We start from the raw sequence: 21,613 nt of genomic DNA, 5'->3' as shown, positions 1-21,613 counted from the left end.
ACTTAAATATCTTTATACTGAAAAACAAGGGTTGGTTTATTAAAAATTCAAGATTTAAGGGATAGAGAGTAAGGATATTGGAAACAAAAGGTTACATACACCTCTACCCCAATATAACACAAATTCGGATATAATGCAGTAAAGCAGTGCTCGGGGGGGGGCTGCGCACTCCAGTGGATTAAAGCAAGTTTGATATAACACGGTTTCACCTATAACGCGGTAAGATTTTTTGGCTCCCAAGGACAGCGTTATATCGAGGTAGAGATGTATTAAACAAAATCATGCCTTCTAGAGACTAAAGTCAACTTCCTGTCCAAAGAATTTACTTTTATCCAGAGTCCGTTTCAGTATTTCCAACCAAGGTTAGCTGAGATCCCATTTTCATGAGTGTAAACACTGTCAGTTTTACTTCCTAGATGCAGGATGTTGGGGTGTCTTCTTTGCCTTCTACTTATATTTCCCAAAGGTCATTGTCATTGTCAGAGACAGGATATTCACCTGTGATTCACTTTTTCCTGTGTGCTGTTTTCCTGTTAACTGGAAGAGTAGGAAAAGCCTTTTCTTGTAAGTTATTACCTCCACAGGGGTGTGGAGACAGATTTCAAGTTATATGAAAGCTAGGGGGGTTAAACTGTCACATATCCTGTGCCCTTGACCGGAGGTATTTACTAATGATAACTTTGACATCTCAGCTGAAAAGTAGATAAAGGGCCATATTCTTCTCACTGAATCTGTGCTTTTCATCTTTTTCTCGTTCACTTTTTTTTGGGGGCGGGGTGGAGGGCGATGAGTCCTTAGTTTAGTTTGGAGTAAATTGGTGGATGCTCATTCCCTTATTTTAATACCACCCAAATCAGAAGTCCTGCTTTTCACACATTTAAAGGAGGGTACTAAATTCCTGGTAACAATTCCTTTCACAAAGCAAGTTAATGAGTTGTAGGCTTTGGTTACCTATTACCATTTTCCTAAAATTCAGGTGATCTTATTTTTGTATTAATCATTCATTGCCTTAATAAGCTGTTTTATTTTTTTCATTGTCATCTTTTTCAAGGTGAAGCAGTATTTTTTTTATTTTTTAGGCTGGACATATTTAGATATGACACTTTCAACTCTTAGTTTGTAGTTTTATCGAGTGAAGGTGTATCAAATTATTTCACACTCTTCATTAGTTTGAAACTATACTGTCCAGTCTTGTTTGCATGTGAACCTTGTGCGTGTGAGTACTGGACTGATCTTAACCAATGTTTGCTTGTTTACATTCAGAGAAGCCTGACCAAGTCACTTTCATTCTTAAACAAGCTTTGTGTGTCAGGTTTCATAGGCTTGTTGGAGTACAATTTAGAACAACCTACACATGTTCTTGTGCTTTTATGTACCACCTTCCATCTGGGCAGCTCCAAATGCTTTGCAAATATTAAACAATTTAGAATCCCAATATCCCTCTGAGTTTGGTAAATATTACTGTCACAGTTTTGGGGTTAACTTCACCTCTGCCCCTTCAGTTGTCTCATCCAGGGTCCCCCATTAGGCGTAAGGCCTCCAACTATCTCCTTTCTGAGTGGGGACCTGTGACCAGTCATTTAGGCTTGCAGTGCCCCTGAAATTCACTGTGTTTATTCCAGGAGGTCTGACTTCAGTCCCGCTCCTGCAATTCTCTGTATCAAGAGAAAAAGACAGCATGTACCAGTAACCAGTGAGCTTTCACAAAGCACAGTATGCTTATTTTAGGACAATAGTATTATAGAAAAAAAATCCTAAAACAACAAAAAATCTGCATGCATGCTAAGCTTACAAGGTTCTGTCTTCCACATGGAGACATTGGCAGGTTCCAGTCCTTCAGATTTTCTAATAGGGCTTTGCTCTCTGTAACACTATCATGTCTTTTCTTAGATCAAAATGAGGGTCTGAGTTAGTTCACACTGCCTCTTTATGCCAAAAGCCCTTACTTTGTCTTCTGGGTCTGTTGATCCCAGTCTGAACCAGTATATGCAGTCTCCCCGGTGGGGGTAGTTATCTGGAGTTTTTTACCTGTCCTGGGATTTGCAGTAATTACCCCCTATTTTAATTCCTGGAATAAGTTTGGTAACCCTTCCCATGAAGCTGAGTACAATCTTAACTTACAAAAATATATAACTTTTATACAAACAAACATTTGTGAATAATCCCCATGCCTATGGCATCTGGTTTGCCTTGACATAATAGTCTTTTGAAGTTTCCACACTTCCAATGTTTCACATTTGTCTCAATTACTTTCACTTACAAATGAAGAAAAAGTTAAAGGGATTTACCATTCTATTGTCCAAGACAAGATAGAGCACTGGGTCAGGTAAGGCTGTTTTTCTGTTGTCTTAACTAAGAATATCTTGTCCATCACTATAAGCATTAGTGCATGCAAGTCAATAAGAACATGAAATTGTGCATATGAGTTAAGGAAGAAGAACATTTAAGCTAGTTTGTGAGTAGCATTGTGTTAGGCGGGTAACACTGGCACAAAGTTCCCCTTTTCCTGTTTGTTTTTAGGTTGTCGTCTTGAACAGTATTAGTTGAAACTGAAGGGGGCACAAGCCGTACCATACTTCAGATTTGAAACGTGTCAATGCTTGTGCCCCATCTACAATCTGCTGATGAAAGGATTGCTCCTAGGTTTGTACACATGAAAGTGCAGTAGATTAAAAAAAAAAATTGGCATTGTCTGGGCTATTAGCTGAAGCAGCTCTGTTTACTTATAACTAACTTAGCTTTCCTGTTACCCCTTTTGCTGTCATTAACTACATCTTTCAGATTATAGAAAAATACTGTATTTCACTGTTAAATCGGTTACCTTGTCTCCAGCAGAATTAAACCTAACTTAATTTAACAGTGGGTATTCTGTTTTTGTCTAATTGATTTTTTTCTATCAAAGTAGAAGCCTAAAATCTGAGGGTATAGATGAAGTGCTATTGGAAGCACTGGTTTTGGCAAATTTCGTCTTTACTTGCATATACTACTGAAAGCAGGAGAGTGTTTATCATGTGTGACCACACCAAGATATAATTTTTAGTTCTATTGAAATTAAGGCTATGTCTACACTATAAAGTTCCGTCGACGATTGTCCACCACTGTAATTAAACCTCTTTTGTACATCCACACTGCCCTTTGTTTCTGTGCAGTGCATCCATGGTTGGTGCTCTTGCATCAATAGAGCAGTGTACCATGGTTAGCTATCCCACTGTGCAGCTTGCCACTGTCTGCCGCTTGGTGATCTGGGAAGAGATCACAGTGTATGTCTAAATAGTGTTACAGTGATATGTGAGTGCCAGACTTCACATCCAGCTGAGAATATGCATCTATGCAGGGAGAAATAAATAACATCTTTTGATAAGAGAGAAAAGCTTCTGAATATGCTGACTAGTTTTAAGCCGAAATGACTTTTTATCTGAAATGTTCTGCTTGTAGAACCTTTAAAGTTACTAGTTTTCTTTTTGTCTGACATTTTATGGTAGAGGTCCATTTTTCGTTATATCATTGTATCTCTTTTCGAATAGGCTAACATAAAATGAAGCTTGAAAAACTGTGCTTTTGCAAGTTATTTTCTGTCTTTTTTCTTTACCTGTATATTGGATGTGAACGTAGCAGGTTGGGTTTTTTTGTTTGTTGTTTGTTGTTGTTTTTTTTTAAACTAGCCTTAATGCAGGACTGTACTATGTAAGGTCATGCATATTTATTAGCACTATATCTTCTACAGTTAGAAATGCCAGTGACAATTTCAAATCAGACTTTTTAAAATTAGAAACTTAATTGTAGACATATATAAGTCTATTTTGAATGTGGCCCTGACTAATCATGATTGGGCTTAATAAAAATTTTGCGCAAAGCGTCATTTAAAATGCTATTTTAAAAATGAACAAACAGGGAAAGTTAATTGTTTGTTGCACCCCCGTTACAAGTCATCTCTACTTCTTCTTTCCTTTGTAAGGTAACTTTCTGTTTGTACTTGAGATTTTCTGTGTTAATTCATGTAGTGTAGTTAAAACTGTTTAATACTGCAAACATTTAGTTTATATGTATTTTGTTTAAAGGTTACTTTCTATAACTGTTACATATTTGGTTTTTCATAGGGACTTGAGGTGCTGGGTTCTTTCTTTTCCACGCAGAATATAAAGCTGTACTGCAAATGAACAAAACAGTTCTAATCAATTTTTTTTGACTTGGTGGATAAAAACCGCTTACATATAATTTTCAGATTCAGTGTTTAACTGGTTTTCAGAATTTCCAAAAGAACACAATATAACAGTTAAAGCATCATAACCAAAAATAATAACCAATGTCTTTATTCTTTAAGGAGGTTCCATTAGTAATCTTTCTTGTTTAATTAGGAAACTGGATTTATTGACTGCTGTCAAGTCAAGCGGTAGCAATCAAATGAACCTTTGCTGCTGACATTAATTTACAGGGGTCAACAGGACAAAACTTCACGACATGATAGCTGATCTGGGCGATGATGAGCTACCCCACATCCCTTCAGGAATCATTAATCAATCTAGGTCACCCTCTTCTAGAATGACTGATGAAGGTTCAAGAGCGGAGGAAGGTACAAAAAAATTCAGCTACTTATTGTATTTTAGAAGGTTTTAATTTAAACACACGGTATCACTTATCCCCTCAAACACTTTATGCAGTTACAGTTGTCAATAGTAGGACATCAACACTGCTTACAAGTCTGTTCCCACAAGTTTGGTTTTTTTGCATGACTACCACTTGAAGCTTTTGTGATTCACAGAGAAATCAAAATCAGAACTTTACATGTCAAGTGTTTTTTTTTAATTCAATTTTATGTGAAACTGCCTTGGTTCTGACTTTGTCAACTCTTAAGTCCCTTGTTGCAGAATCCCTTTTTAAAGTAATCTTATCTGGATGTTACATTATAAAACTTAGTTTAAAAAGTTTTATATTGAAAGGTGAAATAAAAATAGTTACTGAAAAGTAGTGATGTAATTACAAAGGATGAATTTGGCGCTCTACCTTCAAATTATTGTTAATGCTTATAAGTAGCATGCTTTTTTTAATTAGCTACTTTTGATCTATCCTATCCTTAACCAACCATTAGCTCCAGATGCAGTTGAACTACCACTTTCATCCCACCTCCTGCAAGAAAGGCACTGGGAAGTTGACTTAAACTAGTTAAACATGTGGAGGAAGTTGGTCAAAAGATTTTGTGCATCTATATTTTTTAATAACTTGAGTTATTTTTAGATTAATACAGCATCTGTACTAATGTTGCTTACTTCAGTGTTAGTCTCATGCTGAAGGTCACAGAGTTATGTTATAAGATTATACTCTGTCTTTCTCACAAAACATATTGAAGTATTTATTTCAAATTCCAATCTTCAGGGCTTTGAGTAGCTTCTAGCCCCAATGTTGTCATAACTGCCTCAAAAGTGGTGAGATTTATCACAATATAAAAATATCAGTCTGTCACTTTGTGTCAGTCAAGCACAGCTTCCAGTGTCTGTATATTTTCCAGTGTCAGTAAGAAATTGTCTTTTATTTCACAGTAAAAATAAAATTGGACATAGTTTTAGGGCTTGTCTATACACACAAGTTGCACTAGTGCAAGACTTACCTGTATAGCGCACCAGGAAAACTGTTTTGGTGAGTTGCAGTCACACTGTGCCTATGCATATTGCAACAGTTGTGGCCACATCGCAGCACGCTGTATTGCTAAAAGCATGGAGTGCTCTGGCAGGGGATTCCTGTCTCCTCTATATCGCTTGCAGCCTCACTCCCTTATGAGATATTTTTGCTATGTATACCTGTAGGGATTTCTGAACTCCCGCAATTCCCTCAAATCTGCCTATAGGTCACCTCTCCTGCACTGTAGTCATACTACCTGTTCCAAACCTAGATGAGGGACAGAGGAATGCAGCACTCCTCTCTGTCAAATTGAGGTGTTCATGGCTGTAGCAAGATGAATTACAAAACTCAGAGTAATGTTTGGCAAGAAAGAGAGAGCAAATCAGAATTTATGAGGAAGATTTCTTTCAGTCATTTGGGGCCATAGTTCCCATTGTTTGAAGTGCCATCTATTGCATCTTTATCCAGAAATTCGACAGTATTCTAGAGAGAGGATTACATATGCCTAATCTCAGTTGTGAACCCTGGAATCATCATCATAAAGCAAGGCATGTTTCTTGCTTGGATTTTTGTTCGTGTGTTTTAGAAGTCAATTAATTCATTCTAAAATACAGCACTGTAATCTGGTTAAAATACTGGACCATAAAAACCAATACTTCCATTTCCATGCCTTTTCAAAATATTTTGTTGCATAGTTCACATGAATCTGAGTGGACGGGTGGAGGTGGGTGAGTGCTCTTCTCAGGGAAACGTTATACCACCACATGCTTTGGATGATTAAAAATTGTCTGTGCTCAATATGTACACAAATCATTCTGAAAGAAGATGTCTCTAGAACTTTGCCACTTCACACTATTTGCCATTTTGTTATGCGAGCATATTTTCCAGCCCATCAATTTGTTTTACTGTTCTTCATATATTTTCTGTCGGTGAGAGCTGTAGTGAACATAACAGTAATCCCATGTGTCTTATTTTTTTCTTTACCTTCCTGTGACACTCTTTCTCTCTCAACTAGTTGTTTGTTAGTGGTCCTTTGAAGTCAGTAGTAGTAGATAGGTTAGTTATCTCGTTTGTAGAAGCTCCAGAACAAAATGCAAATCTTCATTGCAGTCCTTCTGTCCATGGTCTTCTGCTTTAATAAATTGAATGAGAATGGCATATTTCATTATCATAAATAATAAAGAAATGAGCCATAAATGACAATTGTATCTGAACAGCATAATACTGCCCAGTGATTTTATTTCATCTAACTTTCAAGTAGTTTTGATTTAGGACATCCACTGTAATCCTCCTTACCAGGCCATAGTAGCTCAACTGTTGAGTTGCAATAAGCCATAATATGTCTCTGGTTACACAAATGGCCTGTGTAATCCTTTGCTGCAATACAATGTAATGTCACATTGGAAACCAGAATTCTGAAAGAAAGAGAGTGATTGATACTTTCATTTGCATGCCATGCCAATAACCAAAACGCTATTCAGGCTCACATAAGTTTCATGGTACTTTCGGTGTCTGAACTCTGACACAAAGAGGCTTGGATGTGATTGTGCCCAGGTGGGTTTTTTTTCACCGTGCTTCACAAGATGAAATATAAACAATTATCCTGTTTTTTAAAATATTTCCAACCACATTTCAACTGTTTTAATGTTTTTTATTTCAAAACAGCTAGTTACATTGATGCAAACTGAAACTTGTCATAGACTAATACACTTGGAAAAACCATAATGTAACAAATACATTTGTCAGTCTTCTACTAAAAAGTGGTATAGTCCTGCTGTTCTCCACTGTGGTCTTACTCAAAGTATGATTGCTATCTAAGCCTTCTCTTTGGGTACATGAGTAGCTGTGCGGATTTTTTTTTTTTTGACTGTTGATTTTTTAGGTAAATAGTGTTAATTGGCAGATAATGCTTATTTGTATACAGTACATAATGTTGGTTGCTATTGTGATAATTCTAAATAATAACCTCTGGATGATGAATGTTTGATTAAAGAATAGACTAAGAAGGAAGTTTTTTTGTGATTGGACTAGTCAGTTGTAAGCACATCTGATTATGTATTTATAGTGCAATATTTAATCTGTAGGGTATTTCTGGATTTTATTTGTTTATGCATAATATTAACAAGTTTGAGTGCAAGGATGGCTGGTACATCCTTTTACTCAGTCTCTGCCATAATAAATATTATACTAGATCATAACTTGTAATTGATATGAATACGATAGACAATGACTTCACCAGAACACACTTGTATTTAAATTGGAGGATAATAATAACTATACAGTTCTATACTGCATGAGCAAATAACTCTGGTAACCTTAATTCCTAACAATCCTTAATCTTTAAACAATAGTTCATCAATGTTACTTATATATTTTTTCTTTGGAATAATTCAGGTAGGTCCATTGCAATTCAAAGTTTGTTCACCTGTTTTGATGATAGTATAAATACATGTCTGTTTCATTTTTATTACTTTGTTGCCATTTATTTTTATTGAAACTTTTGACTAAAGAACACTTTTCATAATTATTAAGAATGTTACTTAAATAAAAAAAGCTCCAAATTTAAAATGATAAATTTAAAACAGCGTTTCAGGTTAGAACTAAAATTTTGCTTTTGGAAAATTAGTTTCCAACTTCTAAACATTGTTCACCTTTTTTGAAGTTGTGTTTCTCCGTAGAACTTTTGTCATGTCATCTTAATGCACATTTCATGGATCTCTTGCTTCTGTTCTTTACTACTCTATCCCAGTACTTCTGCTGGAACATCAATATTGGGAAATTCAGAGTTAGTATAGTTAGGGTGGGTGACTAAACTGAGAATGTTTAATCTTGTAAGGAAACTCCTACATCCATACACACTGAAAATAATGTAGGACATTTTACTTATCGGAAGTATGACTCTTTGGGAGAATAAATCTGATTTTGTTAGGATGCAATGACTTGACCCTTTGCGTATGTGAGGTTTCTACTGAAATATTAGCAAAAAGGAATACTAATAAGGGACTTTGTCAAGTAGTTTTGGCCCAAAACAGAAGAAATGGCTCGCTCTCGCACACACATGCAATTTTATCTGGAAAGTTTAAATCAGGAATATACTTTCCCTTATCAGATATCCTAGTTTATTTCTTTGGAAAGTAATACCAAAAAATAAAACAAACCCCCACCCACACCTCTTTCAGTAAGGCAGATTTTTTTTCTAGAAGCGCTGTGTGTAAATCCTTATTCAAATACTTTGCAAACAAATTGATTTTTTGGTGGGGGTGCAGCAGGGAGTCATAGATGATACCAAAGAGTAAAGAATGTGAATGAATGCTGGAGAAGATGATTCAAGCCTGAATTGAAAATCAACATTTGTTCAAAAGCTGCATTGTTTAGTACTAATTGATAATCAGCAAGAAAAATGTGTAAAGCTTCAGATGTTTTAAGGAACATGCAGCTAGCTGACATGAATATCAGTTGTCTATTTTTAAACTTTATCCAAACTTTGTTGATACAGTCAAATACAGAACTCAGTAATTACAAATGTTGTATGTTCTTGTGTTTTAAAACCCTGTCTGTATATGTGTGGTGGAGGGTAGGTCCTTAATGGGGAATTATGAGTGCTAAAAATACTTGCTCCTGGAGGTAAATGTTTATTGCCTTAGCTTCAAATTTAGAGAATTATTTTCAAATGTATGTATGTATATGCTCATGTTTTCTTTTCCACTAGGAGGAGGAGATTTTATCATGATTTATATCTAGTTGTTAACAGTACAGCTCTTATACACTGCTGTGCCTTTAAATGATGACTGATGCAGTTTTTTCATATTGTAAATCTGAGGTTTTTTCTCAAAACTTAAACTGTTTTGTTCTTTGTAGCGGAGCCAATAACGTTTTCATCTGGAGGTGGCAAGTCATTTATTATGGGTTCTGATGATGTTTTGTTAAGTGTACTGGGCCTTGGAGACCTTGCAGACTTGACAGTAACAAATGATGCAGATTATAGTTATGATGTAAGTGAAATTTTATTTTAAAATTCTTTATACAGTTGAATATAATCAATGATAGTCAATTTTTCAGAATATTTCAAACGTATAGGACAGCTTATTTTAGAGGCAAAAGCTACATTTTTGTAGCAACACCTCATAAACTAGCAAAACAGCTTGTGAAATGAACATAAAATATGATTAATTTTTAATGAATTTGTAATTCATATTTTAATTTTTGCCTCAGTAACATATTTTCCAAACAAGTTTATAGCTGAATTATTTTAAACAAAAATTGGAATTACCCCAGAAACTGAACACTAAAAAGTTGGAGCTAAAACCATATATCCTTAGTAACTAAAATTTCTAGATGTTTGCTATTTTTATGTATAAAATGTGTGTATACATAATAGTGTGTAATAGCTTTTTTTGTAGTGTGAATTTTAGATTTACATGTGTGGAATATTCTTTCATTTTATCGTACTGCAGAGTTTTCTACATTTTTTTTCCACTGTGCACAAAATTACTGCCCATGGTAACATTTTTAATATGGAGTTTGTATTGGCTAGTAATGTTGATGTTGGGTTGGGGTAGGGGATTGTGTGCGTCCATCTGTCCAGGCAAGTCTTTACATAGTGTTGCATTGTTTTTTAGACAAATAAGACATTTTCATGCTTTAGTTATTTCTATAACTTTTTCTGGATTCTAGAGTCTGTTTGCATTTTTGAATGTTAAGATGTATGTAAATATTTCTCTTGGGAAAATACTGTCAGTGGTTTTCTTAAAAAAACACATTTCATTTTATGCACATTTATGACATGAAAACTTGTGTTTATAATATACCCTCGGGTCTTTAAGTTCCCTAAGTGTTAGAAGTGTACATCTTTGTTTAAAAAAAAAAAGTTTTTCTTCAGTATTACTCAAAATGGTATGAACCTGAATTCTATCAAATATTTCAATATATTCTACCATATTTCAGGATTTAGTGATGGATATTTTTCTTCCTAAAATGACAAACATTAATTGCTCACACTTCTATTGGACTATAAAAGACTAATTATAGTATCTCGTTCTACAAAAAATAAAGAGGTATTAAGTAGTTTTGGAAAAAAAGTTTTTTACAAACACATTACAGGAGTTTCTTGGCTTTAGAGGTTTTACTGCATTAGATAATATACAATTTTTGTTACCTTTAAAGACCTGACTTATTTATGAAATAGTTTTAATTTAGCATTAACACTGAGAAATCAGGTACTAAAAAGTTAGAAAAAAAAAATTTTAAATGGAAAGATGAAGTTGAAATCCAAGATATAAATTTTATGCTTAGGCCTTAACATATTATGTTTTTGTATAACTATAAATTTATCAAGTGCAGTATAATACAGATAATATGAAGCAACCTGGAGTTTTTATGTAGTAGCTTACAGTAAGCTACAACACACTCAATTGTCAGATTTGGTTTTAATTTTGTAACGTTTCAGTGAAATCTATAAAACAAGTTTTGAGGAAAAGTAGTTCAGTAACTTTAAAGCTTTGAACTTTCTGAGGTTTCAGGCCCAGAGATTGAGAAAAAACAATATTCTTAACCTACTAAATTTGATTACTTAAAATTGAATGGAAAAGTTACAATTTTCTGACTTTAGTTTTTCATTACTTTTAAACTTATTTGTCATAGTTCTTCAAACTTTGTTTATCCTTAGCTATGGGAGGATTTTAGCACTGAACTATATTAATAAAAATGAGTGCTTTAATCCCAAGGTCCCATTTTAGGATCTGTGTTTTGATTAAGCCTCAGCTCAGACTTTAGGATGTTCTGCATATTACTCCCATTTTACAGATGGGAAATTGGAGGCATAGAAAGATTAAGTAATGTACCTAAATTCCCACAGTTCTTGTTGTGGGATTAGATCCCAAATTCTTCTTGGAGGAGACATCCATATGCATGCTCTTCTAGGTGGTATTCGCCCCATGTGTCCAAGCTTGGAATTGTTTGAATTGCCACATCCTTTGGGCCATAAATGTGTTGTTGTTTGTCCTTGGTCTCTCATCAGAAGATATAACAGCAAAGTAGCCACAACAGTCTCCTCTTCTTTGAGTAGTGTCCCTATGAGTGCTCCATTGCAGTTACTTCAGGTGCACATGCACCTTTGATTGGAGATCTTCAGTGGCAGCACCTGTTCAGCCCATACTTTCGCTTCAGCCATTCTCAGGCCTCAAATGCGGATTTATGAAGCTGTGCAGACGAACTGCCCTCAGTTTCTTTGCAACCACCCTATGGTTTGAGATGGCGCATCTAGCACAGTAGTTCTCAAACTTTTGTACTGGTGACCCCTTTCACATAGCAAGCCTCTGAGTGTGAGACACCCCCTCCCTTGTAAATTAACACTTTTTTTATATATTTAACACCATTATAAATATTGGGTGCAAAGTGGGGTTTGGGTGGAGGCTGACAGCTCGTGACACACACACCCGTAATAACCTCATGACTCTCTGAGGGGTACTGACCCCCAGTTTGAGAACCCTGGGTCTAGTTGGTGTTCACTTCAAGCTTCACCATTAGCTTAGCTTTACAGTTTTAGTATTAGGTTTGTTTCCTTAGTTCTAAAACTATTTACTTTCCCTCCCCATTTAACACTCTCTTCCCCTCCCCGTTTGAGGCATTCTACTCAGGGGTCTTTGTTACCATGGTATGTCAGGATCCGCAGGGTTCAACTACTGCTTCTCTTGCTTGGAATCTTCCCTCGTTAGCTATGGACATTCTCAGAGCCCCTGCTGTTTGGGAGACGCCCACATACTCACCAAGTGTAAGAGCTGGTCATCTTTTAAAAGCAGATCTAGAAAAATACAGGGAGATAAAATGTGGGCTCCTCATGGTGGAACATGCCCTAATACTAGCTTCTGATCCAGGCTCAGAACCACTTCCCCCCCACCCTCTTCCAGTACACTGGTTTTTAAGTATAACCAGAGCCTTGTTGTCCTCCATACCCCACTCACCAGCATCTTCACAAGATGAAAGCACGGAAGTTACTAACAAGGCTGCAAAGATAAGTTCTACATCTCCTAATGTAGAACTGCCTGTCAGTTCAGAGATTGATGGATTTGGACAACATTCAGAGCTTGCCTCCTAGTTGACAGCTTTATGACTCTAACAAGCCTCATATCCAAAGTTAAAATAAGCCCTTGCACAGGAAAGTTGTCCTGCAACACTGAATTGGTGGTTAGACCCCAGAAAAGTTCAAAGAGGTCAGTGCTGTTTAACTTTCTTCTGATGGAGATATTTCTCATGGGTTCATGAGGTACATGTTGGGGAGCCCACCTGAGCCGCCTCCAGATACAAAGGACTTGACTCTTTAGTTAAACGTATTGGAACTAAGAGGAATCAGGCCAGCTTGTATAGTATTCTACAAAATCCACCATGCAGATGTTAATCACCTTTCAAGATAACCTCTTTACTATGCAGGATCAGATCGTGATTGTGCAGCTCTTTTCTTTCTTTGGATTCTGTTTTTCTTTGATTTTTTACATATTCTACATATTATCTAAAAGAATTGAACAAAATTATAATTCATTATATTGCACAGCTGCAGTGTATGAAATGGATTTGAAGTTTTGAAACGGAAGAATATCTCATTCTTTTGAACTTTTCTCCTTTTTAATTTTATTTCCCTAAAAGTAGTTAGGTTTTTATTAAAATTCTATTTATTATAGTATTTTCTGACAGAAATTACAGCTAAATTTTCTCGTAGAATAGATCTTAAGATCAGAAGGGATGGTTATGATAATCTAATCTGATCTCCTGCATAACATAGGCAATAGATCATCCAGTCTGACTACAATTATATACAGCAAATGTCAGCGATAGTTAAGGCTTTCTTGGAGTAGGAAAATCTCACTGAAAAGGAAAAGAGAAAACTAAGAAAATAAATCATTTTTCAGATTTTAAAATGAAGACTCTAGTAACAGTAGATTTGAGTAGTATTTTAAAAGTGTATTTCCCACAGGACATCAAAAATGCTGTGTTAAAGTTTAAAAAAAAAAAAAAAAAATCTAGTCCTTTTCAGGATTTTTAGAAAAGATGCTTTTACTGCTTGCTACCATTGTCATAGTCAATAAGTATTCTTGTCTCTTAACAGGTATGGCTTTTTGCAAGATACAGAACTGATGCATAAATTACTAAACTCAATATTAAACAGTAATAATTTTTTAATTCTAGCCTGTGTGGGCCTAGAAAGATTGGGAATAATATTAATCCTGTATTCGTTATATAGACTTTTTTCTATTTACAGCTGATGCAAAAGCTACAATTACAACAGAAGAAAAACTTGCTTTTGCAGGTTTAGATGGTACTGAGATTTGATTTGGTATCCTGAATACCTTTCTGGAAAGATGGATCATAAAAGCTAAAAAGGAGATATTAAATAATTTTCCCCCAGATATTATATGAAATACCAATATATTTACATTGATTAGTTTGTGCACAAATATTGGTTGTCTCTTTAGTTCTGTAGCCTATAAACATGAAGAATTGTGATGGATACTGGTTCACTGGAAAACTTTCCAGTGGCATTTTATATTTCATTTCTCACTTGTCAGCAAATTTTAAAAAACGTGCCAGAAATTAGAAACCATTTGGCAAATAGGCTTTCTTTACTAAATTTCTGTGCCTTTTTTGCAGACTCCTTGGTTTTGTCTCAGTGTTGTTGATATAACTCTCAAAATTCTGTTTGGTGTTGCAGAGCTAGCAATGAATGCTTAATTTTTTGTATCTCCAGCAAAATGGTACTTACTTAAATCCATGTCCTAAACACTTCAGTCTTCAAACACTAACATACAGTATATAATTTTATATACAAAATCATTAAAGTTACTACATGGATTTTTTTGTGTGTTTTTGTTTTTAGCTGCCAGCCAATAAAGATGCCTTTCGGAAGACATGGAATCCTAAGTATACGCTACGCAGCCATTTTGATGGTGTGCGAACATTAGCTTTTCATCCTGTAGAGCCTGTGCTGGTTACAGCCTCTGAGGACCATACTTTAAAACTTTGGAACTTACAGAAAACAGTTCCTGCCAAAAAGCAAGTATATGGTGGCTTTCTTTTTTTTAAGCTTGAGGTATATGTTGTTGTCTGAGTTGTCTCTCAAAATTTTTTCATTATATTCAGTTTCATAACATTTTAACAGATAGTTTAGTATAATCACCTTTCTGTTTTTGTTTTTTTTCAGGAGTGCCTCTTTAGATGTAGAACCTATCTACACGTTTAGGGCCCACATGTAAGTGTTTGCCAGTTAATACTTCAGAAGCAGCCATTGCCACCTATTACGGATTCAGTAAAATGTTTAGGCTTAAAGATCACAATTTTATTAACATTATATATGTGTGGTGCCAAAGATGTGCATAATTGTTTATAAATCGAGTAAAAATTGTCTCTGTCCTGAGGACTGCACTGTCAGGATAAAAGAACAATGACAACAACAAGGGATAACAAATGTAGAAGGCTTAAGGGGAAGGGACAGAGGATGTGGAAGAAGACACTGAAATTGTTCTGTAATGAAGACTGCTGGGGTTTTTTATGCAATATGTAAAGTCTGCTTTAAGTGGATTTTGAGAAGACGCATAGGAGGTGAGGGTGGAGGTTTAGTAGATGGATTTAGGAAGGAAGCTTCACATATAGGGAGTTGCATGAAAAAGGATACAGAGGGCAGGCATGGGTTGAGTGAAGAGAGTGGATGGGAAGAAGAACAAAATGAGACGAAACGTAGATGTTGGAAGGATCTAAATTGCGCAGAGAGCGACAAATCCAAATTCAGTGCAAAAGGCAACAAAGGGTTTACAAAAGGGATCTCAGGTGGGTTAGTTTGGACATAAGTATCAGTTTTCACAACAGAGTTTTGAATAAAATAGCTGTTGGGAGTGAAGCAAATGCCAGGAAGTCCGGCTGGGGGAGAGTTGAATTAAGATGGATTATGATCAAAGCCTGATCAAGACTTCAGCCAGAAGATCTGCAATGCCAAACCATTGTGTCCCATGCGTCTTGAGTTTACCTATTTTTGTGTTTGGATGGGTGTCTCATCTGATACACATCATGAAACCTATTACCACTTCCCATATCGCAATGGAAGTTTTGGGAAGAGGGGCTAGTGCAAACTGGTTTACCACAAAAGGGACTCTTGTCCATCAAGTTGCGACAGTAAACTCACTAGAACAAAATAAGCAAGTGCAGCCTGTCAGCTGCTCTGTAAAGCAGCTGATCCAGCATTTATAAAAAACATGCTGATGGTAAATAACTATCAGATCACTGAACTGTTGCACAGTTACTTGAGACCCAGTCAACTAACCCTGGCTTCTGACTCAGCAGAATAAACTAGAGGAAGGCAAAACAAAATAACTCAGCATGATGTTGATGCACTGAGGGGAAATTCCTTTCTCTTGGGTATGGCATTCAAGAATAACCGGTCCTTCATCCAGCAACTACAAGCTCCAAAGTAATGCTCTGAGGGGAAGATGTGGAAAACTTTCTGCTTCTGAAAATGGCGTATGCTGCTTTCCCATCCAGAAATACTTATGGATTGTCCTTCCCTCTGACAGAATAGTTTAGGTGGTAAAATAAATCTCCAATCCCATGCTAGCCCACAAAGGAGGCAAGCCTGTGGCCCCAGGACCTGGCCCTGTGCTAGGTCAGAACAAGTACAGTTGTTCTTGTGAGAATTGCAGGGGTCATAACTGCTTAGGCACATTCTAATCTTGGGGGAACTCTGTGCCAAAAAATGAAAAATTCTGCTCACAATATTTTAAAATTCTGCAAAATTTTGCATATTATATTTGTCAAAATAATGCAATATAAACATGCCGATTTCAGTTATTTTGGTAATTTATTTAAACGACAATACAATGGATGGAGAATTGGAGCATTGGAGAAAATCCCCAAACCCCTTTTGTCTAAAGTAGCTAGCAACAAATATTAGTCAACAAATATATGCAGCCATATGCTCAGTGTTACATCATAGGCAACTGAAAAATAAATGAGAGTTGAGGAATCAAAATCACAGTTTATATTGGCTACTGATCATCTCCAGAAAGGTCAGTAGTAAACATAGAGCACGTTCTGATAGGAACATTTTTCAGTCCCAAAATTTAGCCCAATTCTAATCACTGAAGCTTTATAACCGTTTATAAAACCATACTGTCATTTACAATAAGTCTCCTTTATACAACTTTGGCAATGTAAAAGACTCTTAAAACTTTTACACCTGTTCTATGCTCCACAATCTCCTTTGGAATTCACTAAGAATGGGAACAGTATGCTAACAACAATGATGACAACTAAGCAGGCAGGCTGCTACATTATACTCTACCTGAGTTCACAGAGCCTGCCTCATTCCTACCTCCAAACATCCTGTAGCCCCAGCCCTCCATGATATGCATCCTGCAATAGCAAGCCAAAGGGACAGTCTCTCTCGTTCGCTCACTTCCACGCTTGCTCAGCCCGCCCATGTCCTCCAGTGATGATTGACATCTCCTCTGGCTGTACTGGCTGGCAGGGAGGAGCAAGTGACTGCTCTTTCAGCTTCCCTTTGTTTCCCTGTAGAAGTCATTCTTCTGCGGGAAAACAAAGAAATCTGCGGATGACATGAATTCTGCTCCTGAACAGTGGCACAGAATTGCCTCAGGAGGAACATTCTGAGGAACTCAGCAGATGAGATCTTACGAATCTCTATAATGTATCTCAGCGGTTCTCAAACTGTAGGTCGGGACCCCAAAGCAGGTCGCAATCCCATTTTAGTGGGGTTGCCAGGGTTGGCATTAGACTTGCTGGGGTCCAGAGCCAAAGCCCTACGGCTTCAGCTCATGCTCAGGCTTCAGTCCTGCCTCCTGAGGTCGCATAGTAATTTTTGTTGTAAGAAGGGGCTTATGGTGCAGTGATGTTTGGGAACCCCTAAATATCTGTACAGAAAGGTAGATAGCATACTGTTATGGAGAGTTGTCATTGTTTCCAGTATATTATCTGTTCTGTGCTTTGTTTTGTTTTGGTTTTTTTAAAGGAGAAAAAAATTGGGGGTATTTCTAGATAGCTTGTGGATTTTTTGATTTTTATTATTTTATGACAGTTACTCTTCAAAAGTGGTGTAATGGATGTAGACTTTTTTCTTTTTCAATGTTTATCCCCAGTCTCTCCTATCTCAAAACAGTAAATGCAGTAAACCTATTGCACTATTATAAATGTTATTGCCTAAATTGATGGACAAGATAATCCAAAATTAAAAATCCAACTACATTTGTGTCACGGTCCTGCAGCATTTCTGTGTCTGAAATAATCTAGAGAGACTTTGTGTAGGGCTTCAGATTTGTCATAGCATTTTTTTTATCAAAAGTCACAGAAAAGTCATGGGTTTAGGAGGAAATGGTGTGTGAAATCATGGACACGCTTTTTGAAAATGGGGGGACCATGTAGGAAGGTCGCATTCTGTCCCCGGTGGGACGGAGCATTTTACAGATCAAGTCCACCTCACACTCATCCCACAGTGGTGGCTCCTGTCCTGTGGGGCTGGCCCAGCTCCCTGCTCCTGTCTTCATTTCTTGCCACAGAGTGCAGGCAGGGCCCTGCCCCTTTCCCCCCTTTCCTGGCCCTGGAAGGACTGTAATAGATGTTGATTCTTCCTCCAACATTATGGAAGACAGGTGGGGACTGTGCCAAGAAATGAAGTGAAGCTTCCCAGTGTCCCTGGTCTGTGTGGTGATGGCAGCCAACATTTTCCCTTATAGGATCACAGAATTGTAGGGCTGGAAGGCACTTGTGGAAGTAATATAGTCCAGCCCCCTGAGCTGAGGCAGCACCAAGTAAACCTAGATCATCCTTGATAGGTGTTTGTCCAGCCTGTTCTTGAAAACCTCCAATAATGGGGATTCCAGTCTCCTTTGGAAGCCTATTCCAGAACTTAACTACCTTTATTATTTGAAAGTTTTTCTAATATCTAACCTAAATCTCCTTTGCTGCAGATTACATCCATTACTAGTTGTCCTGCCTTCAATGGATATGGAGCACAATTTATCACCATCTTCTTTATAACAACTTTAACATATTTGAAGACTGTTATCAAGTCCCTTCTCAGTCTTCTTTTCTCACGACTTAAACATGCCCAGTTTTTTTTTTAACTTCTTCAAATAGGTCAGGTTTTCTAAACCTTTATCATTTGTTACTCTCCTCTGGACTCTCTGCAGTTTGTCCACATCTTTCCTAAAGCGTAGTTCCCAAAACTGGACACAGTATGCCAGCCGAGGGCTCACCACTACCAAATAGAGGGGAACAGTTATCTCCTGTGTCTCAGGAATGAGACACCTGTTAATGCACCCAAAAATATTAGCCTTTTTTTGCAACTGCATCACATTGTTGTTGACTCATATTCAGTTTGTGATTCTCTGTAACCCCCAGATTATTTTCAGAAGTACTACCAACTAGCCAGTTATTCCCTGTTTTGTAGTATGCATTTCAACCAGTTGTGCCACCTACCTTATAGTAATTTTGTCTAAACGACATTTCCCTTAGTTTGCTTATTAGAATGTCATTTGGAACTGTGTCGAAAGTCTCACTTAAATTAAGATCTGTCACATCTACTGTTCTCCTTCTGCCAGGGCAGTAACCTTGTCCGAGAAGGAAATTAGGTTGGTTTAGCATGGTTTATTCTTGACAAATCCATCCTGGCTATTTCTTATAAACTCCTTTGGGAGCTTGCAAATTGATTGTTTAATTTATTCCAGTATTTTACCAGGTATTGAAGTTAGGCTGACTGGTCAGTAATTCCTTGGGTCCTCTTTGTTCCTCTTTTTAAAAGATTGGTATTATGCTTGCCCTTCTGCAGTCCTCTGGGACCTCACTTACCTTCCACAAGTTCTTGAAGATCATTGCTAACAGTTCCAAGATTGCATTAGCTTAGTTCCTTAAGTACCAGAGGATGAATTTCATCTAACCATATCGACTTGTATACATCTAACTTATCTAAATAATCTTTAACCTGTTTCCCTCTTTTGGCTTTCATTCCTTCCCCTTTATTGTTGTTAATTGAGTATCTGGTCACCCTTAACCTTTTTAATGAAGGCTGAAGCACAATAGACATTAACATTGCAGCTTTCTTGATGTCATCAATTATTAGTTCTCTTCAATCACTCTCTTTCCCATAGAATTTTATGTAATACATTCAATCTTAATAGAAATATTTGTAGGTAAGATTATTTCTATGGAGTGTGAGGTTTTTATGCCATTGGTTTCAAGCACCATTAATAAAGTTGCAAAGAACATCTTAATGGAATCATTTTACTATTTCATTAGAAATTAAACTTTGCAGAGAAAAATGAATGCAATGGTTTTCATTGTCTTGTGTTTTATAAACACATGCTTTTACAATTTTCATTTCTGCTCTGACTTACTTTATTTAGCCAGTAGTAAATTTTTTTTTTCTTTTAACAGTGGACCTGTATTGTCATTGGCAATTAGTTCCAGTGGAGAACAGTGTTTTAGTGGTGGAATTGATGCAACTATCCAGTGGTGGAATATGCCTAGCCCTAATGTGGATCCTTATGATACATATGGTAAGTGTCTTCTGGGAATGAAAGATTGTCAGCATATAGACTTTGATGAGACTTCTAATACTATTATTGTTTGAATCTAAAGTGGTTCTGAAAGCTCATGAAGTGCTCTTATTCAGATAAGCTGTGACATTTTTTAATTACTACAAACATCTTTATTAATGTGCTTTTGGGTATGTCTGTACTGCAGTCACAAGGTGTGATTGCAGCTCAAGTAAACATAGCTAGATTGTAACTGGCTCAGGTATCTTGAGTACTGGAGCAGTGAAGCTGTAGTAGCTCACACTTCTGTGTGGGCTAGCCCGACAAGTAATTCCCCAGGGTTCTGAGTGGGCATTTGTAGTCTGTGCTGAAGCACACGCTGCTGTAGCTTCACTGTTCTGGTACCCAAGTTAAGTAGATTAAAGCTAGCTCAGGTATGTCTACTTGCGCTGCACTTGTACTTTGTGATTACAGTATAGAGATATCATTTGTGTTGTGTATGCTGAAGGTGGGATATGTGTATGTTGTACATCAAATGTATAAGTATGACAAAATATATTATCTCATTCTCTGATAATTTTTAGTTCCCCAGATAAAGAGGCTTATACCCTTTCTTCCAGTACAGATATTGTACCTTATTTTTGTTCTAAAGCTATTGATGGGCTTTCTGAGTGAGACAAGTGCTTAATGTATGTGCCTTAGTTTTCCACCTGTAAAATCAGGGTAATTCTTGCTCACTTTTTGTGTAGTGATTTGAGATCCTTGGATAGAAAGTGATAGATAGAAACAGAGAACTTTTTAAAACTGTTTTCTAAGTTCTACTGAACTGTCATTAAAATTATCAAGTGTACATAAAGATATATTTACCTTTCTTCCTTCCTTCCAGTCACAGGAAAAGTGCCTTTAATTTTTTTGGTTTTGTTTCTTTTGTGGCGGTAGTGTTAAAAGCTTTTTATCATCTTCCACGTGATCTGTGTAGATTTTACTCACTGAAAACAGTACCACTATCTTGAACTAATTAATATATCTTCAGTATCTGATATTTAAAATATCCTATTCCAGAGTCACTCTTAAGATAATTTTAAATGCTTGTTCATCGAAGTAGTATGTATTTTAATTTCCAGCTTAATTTGTCTTTATGTACACTTGATCATTTTAATGACAGTTCAGTAGAACTTAGAAAACAGTTTTAAAAGTTCTATGTTTCTACACCACTTTATATCCAAGGATCTCAGCAGGGGGGATGCCTCATTCTCTGATAACTATCTCTGTTGGTGCCTGGCCGGGGAGACCCACAGGCAGCTGTGGGGAGCCCACCCAGAATCGCGGACCCTCCACCTGCCCTTGGCCAGGCGGGGAGCTTTGGGGGTGGGGACATGACTAGGGCTGCTCTAAAACCCCTCCCCCCTGCACTGTGGGCAGATTGAAGGTCCACTGCGGCTCCCAGTTGGTCTCCATGCTGGCCTGGGTCG

The 21,613-nt window shown here is 36.8% G+C and overlaps 1 protein-coding gene across 3 annotated transcripts in view; it reads left to right on the top strand.

Annotated features, from left to right (window-relative positions):
* STRN3 (striatin 3) overlaps positions 1-21,613 on the top strand; it is an 89,431-nt gene that overhangs the window by 58,530 nt on the left and 9,288 nt on the right. For 2 of the 3 annotated variants that reach the window (XM_032773242.2, XM_032773234.2), the window contains 5 exons: positions 4,433-4,570; positions 9,472-9,605; positions 14,480-14,655; positions 14,804-14,851; positions 20,041-20,162. In XM_032773242.2, coding sequence (XP_032629133.1) covers positions 4,433-4,570; positions 9,472-9,605; positions 14,480-14,655; positions 14,804-14,851; positions 20,041-20,162 — 618 coding nt within the window. The remainder of the gene's footprint in view (positions 1-4,432; positions 4,571-9,471; positions 9,606-14,479; positions 14,656-14,803; positions 14,852-20,040; positions 20,163-21,613) is intronic. The other variant, XM_032773253.2, reaches the window with a different exon arrangement.

Source organism: Chelonoidis abingdonii, chromosome 4, assembly GCF_003597395.2.
Source record: "Chelonoidis abingdonii isolate Lonesome George chromosome 4, CheloAbing_2.0, whole genome shotgun sequence".
In the NCBI taxonomy this organism is placed as follows: Eukaryota; Metazoa; Chordata; order Testudines; family Testudinidae; genus Chelonoidis; species Chelonoidis abingdonii.
This window is presented reverse-complemented; position numbering and strand designations above follow the sequence as displayed.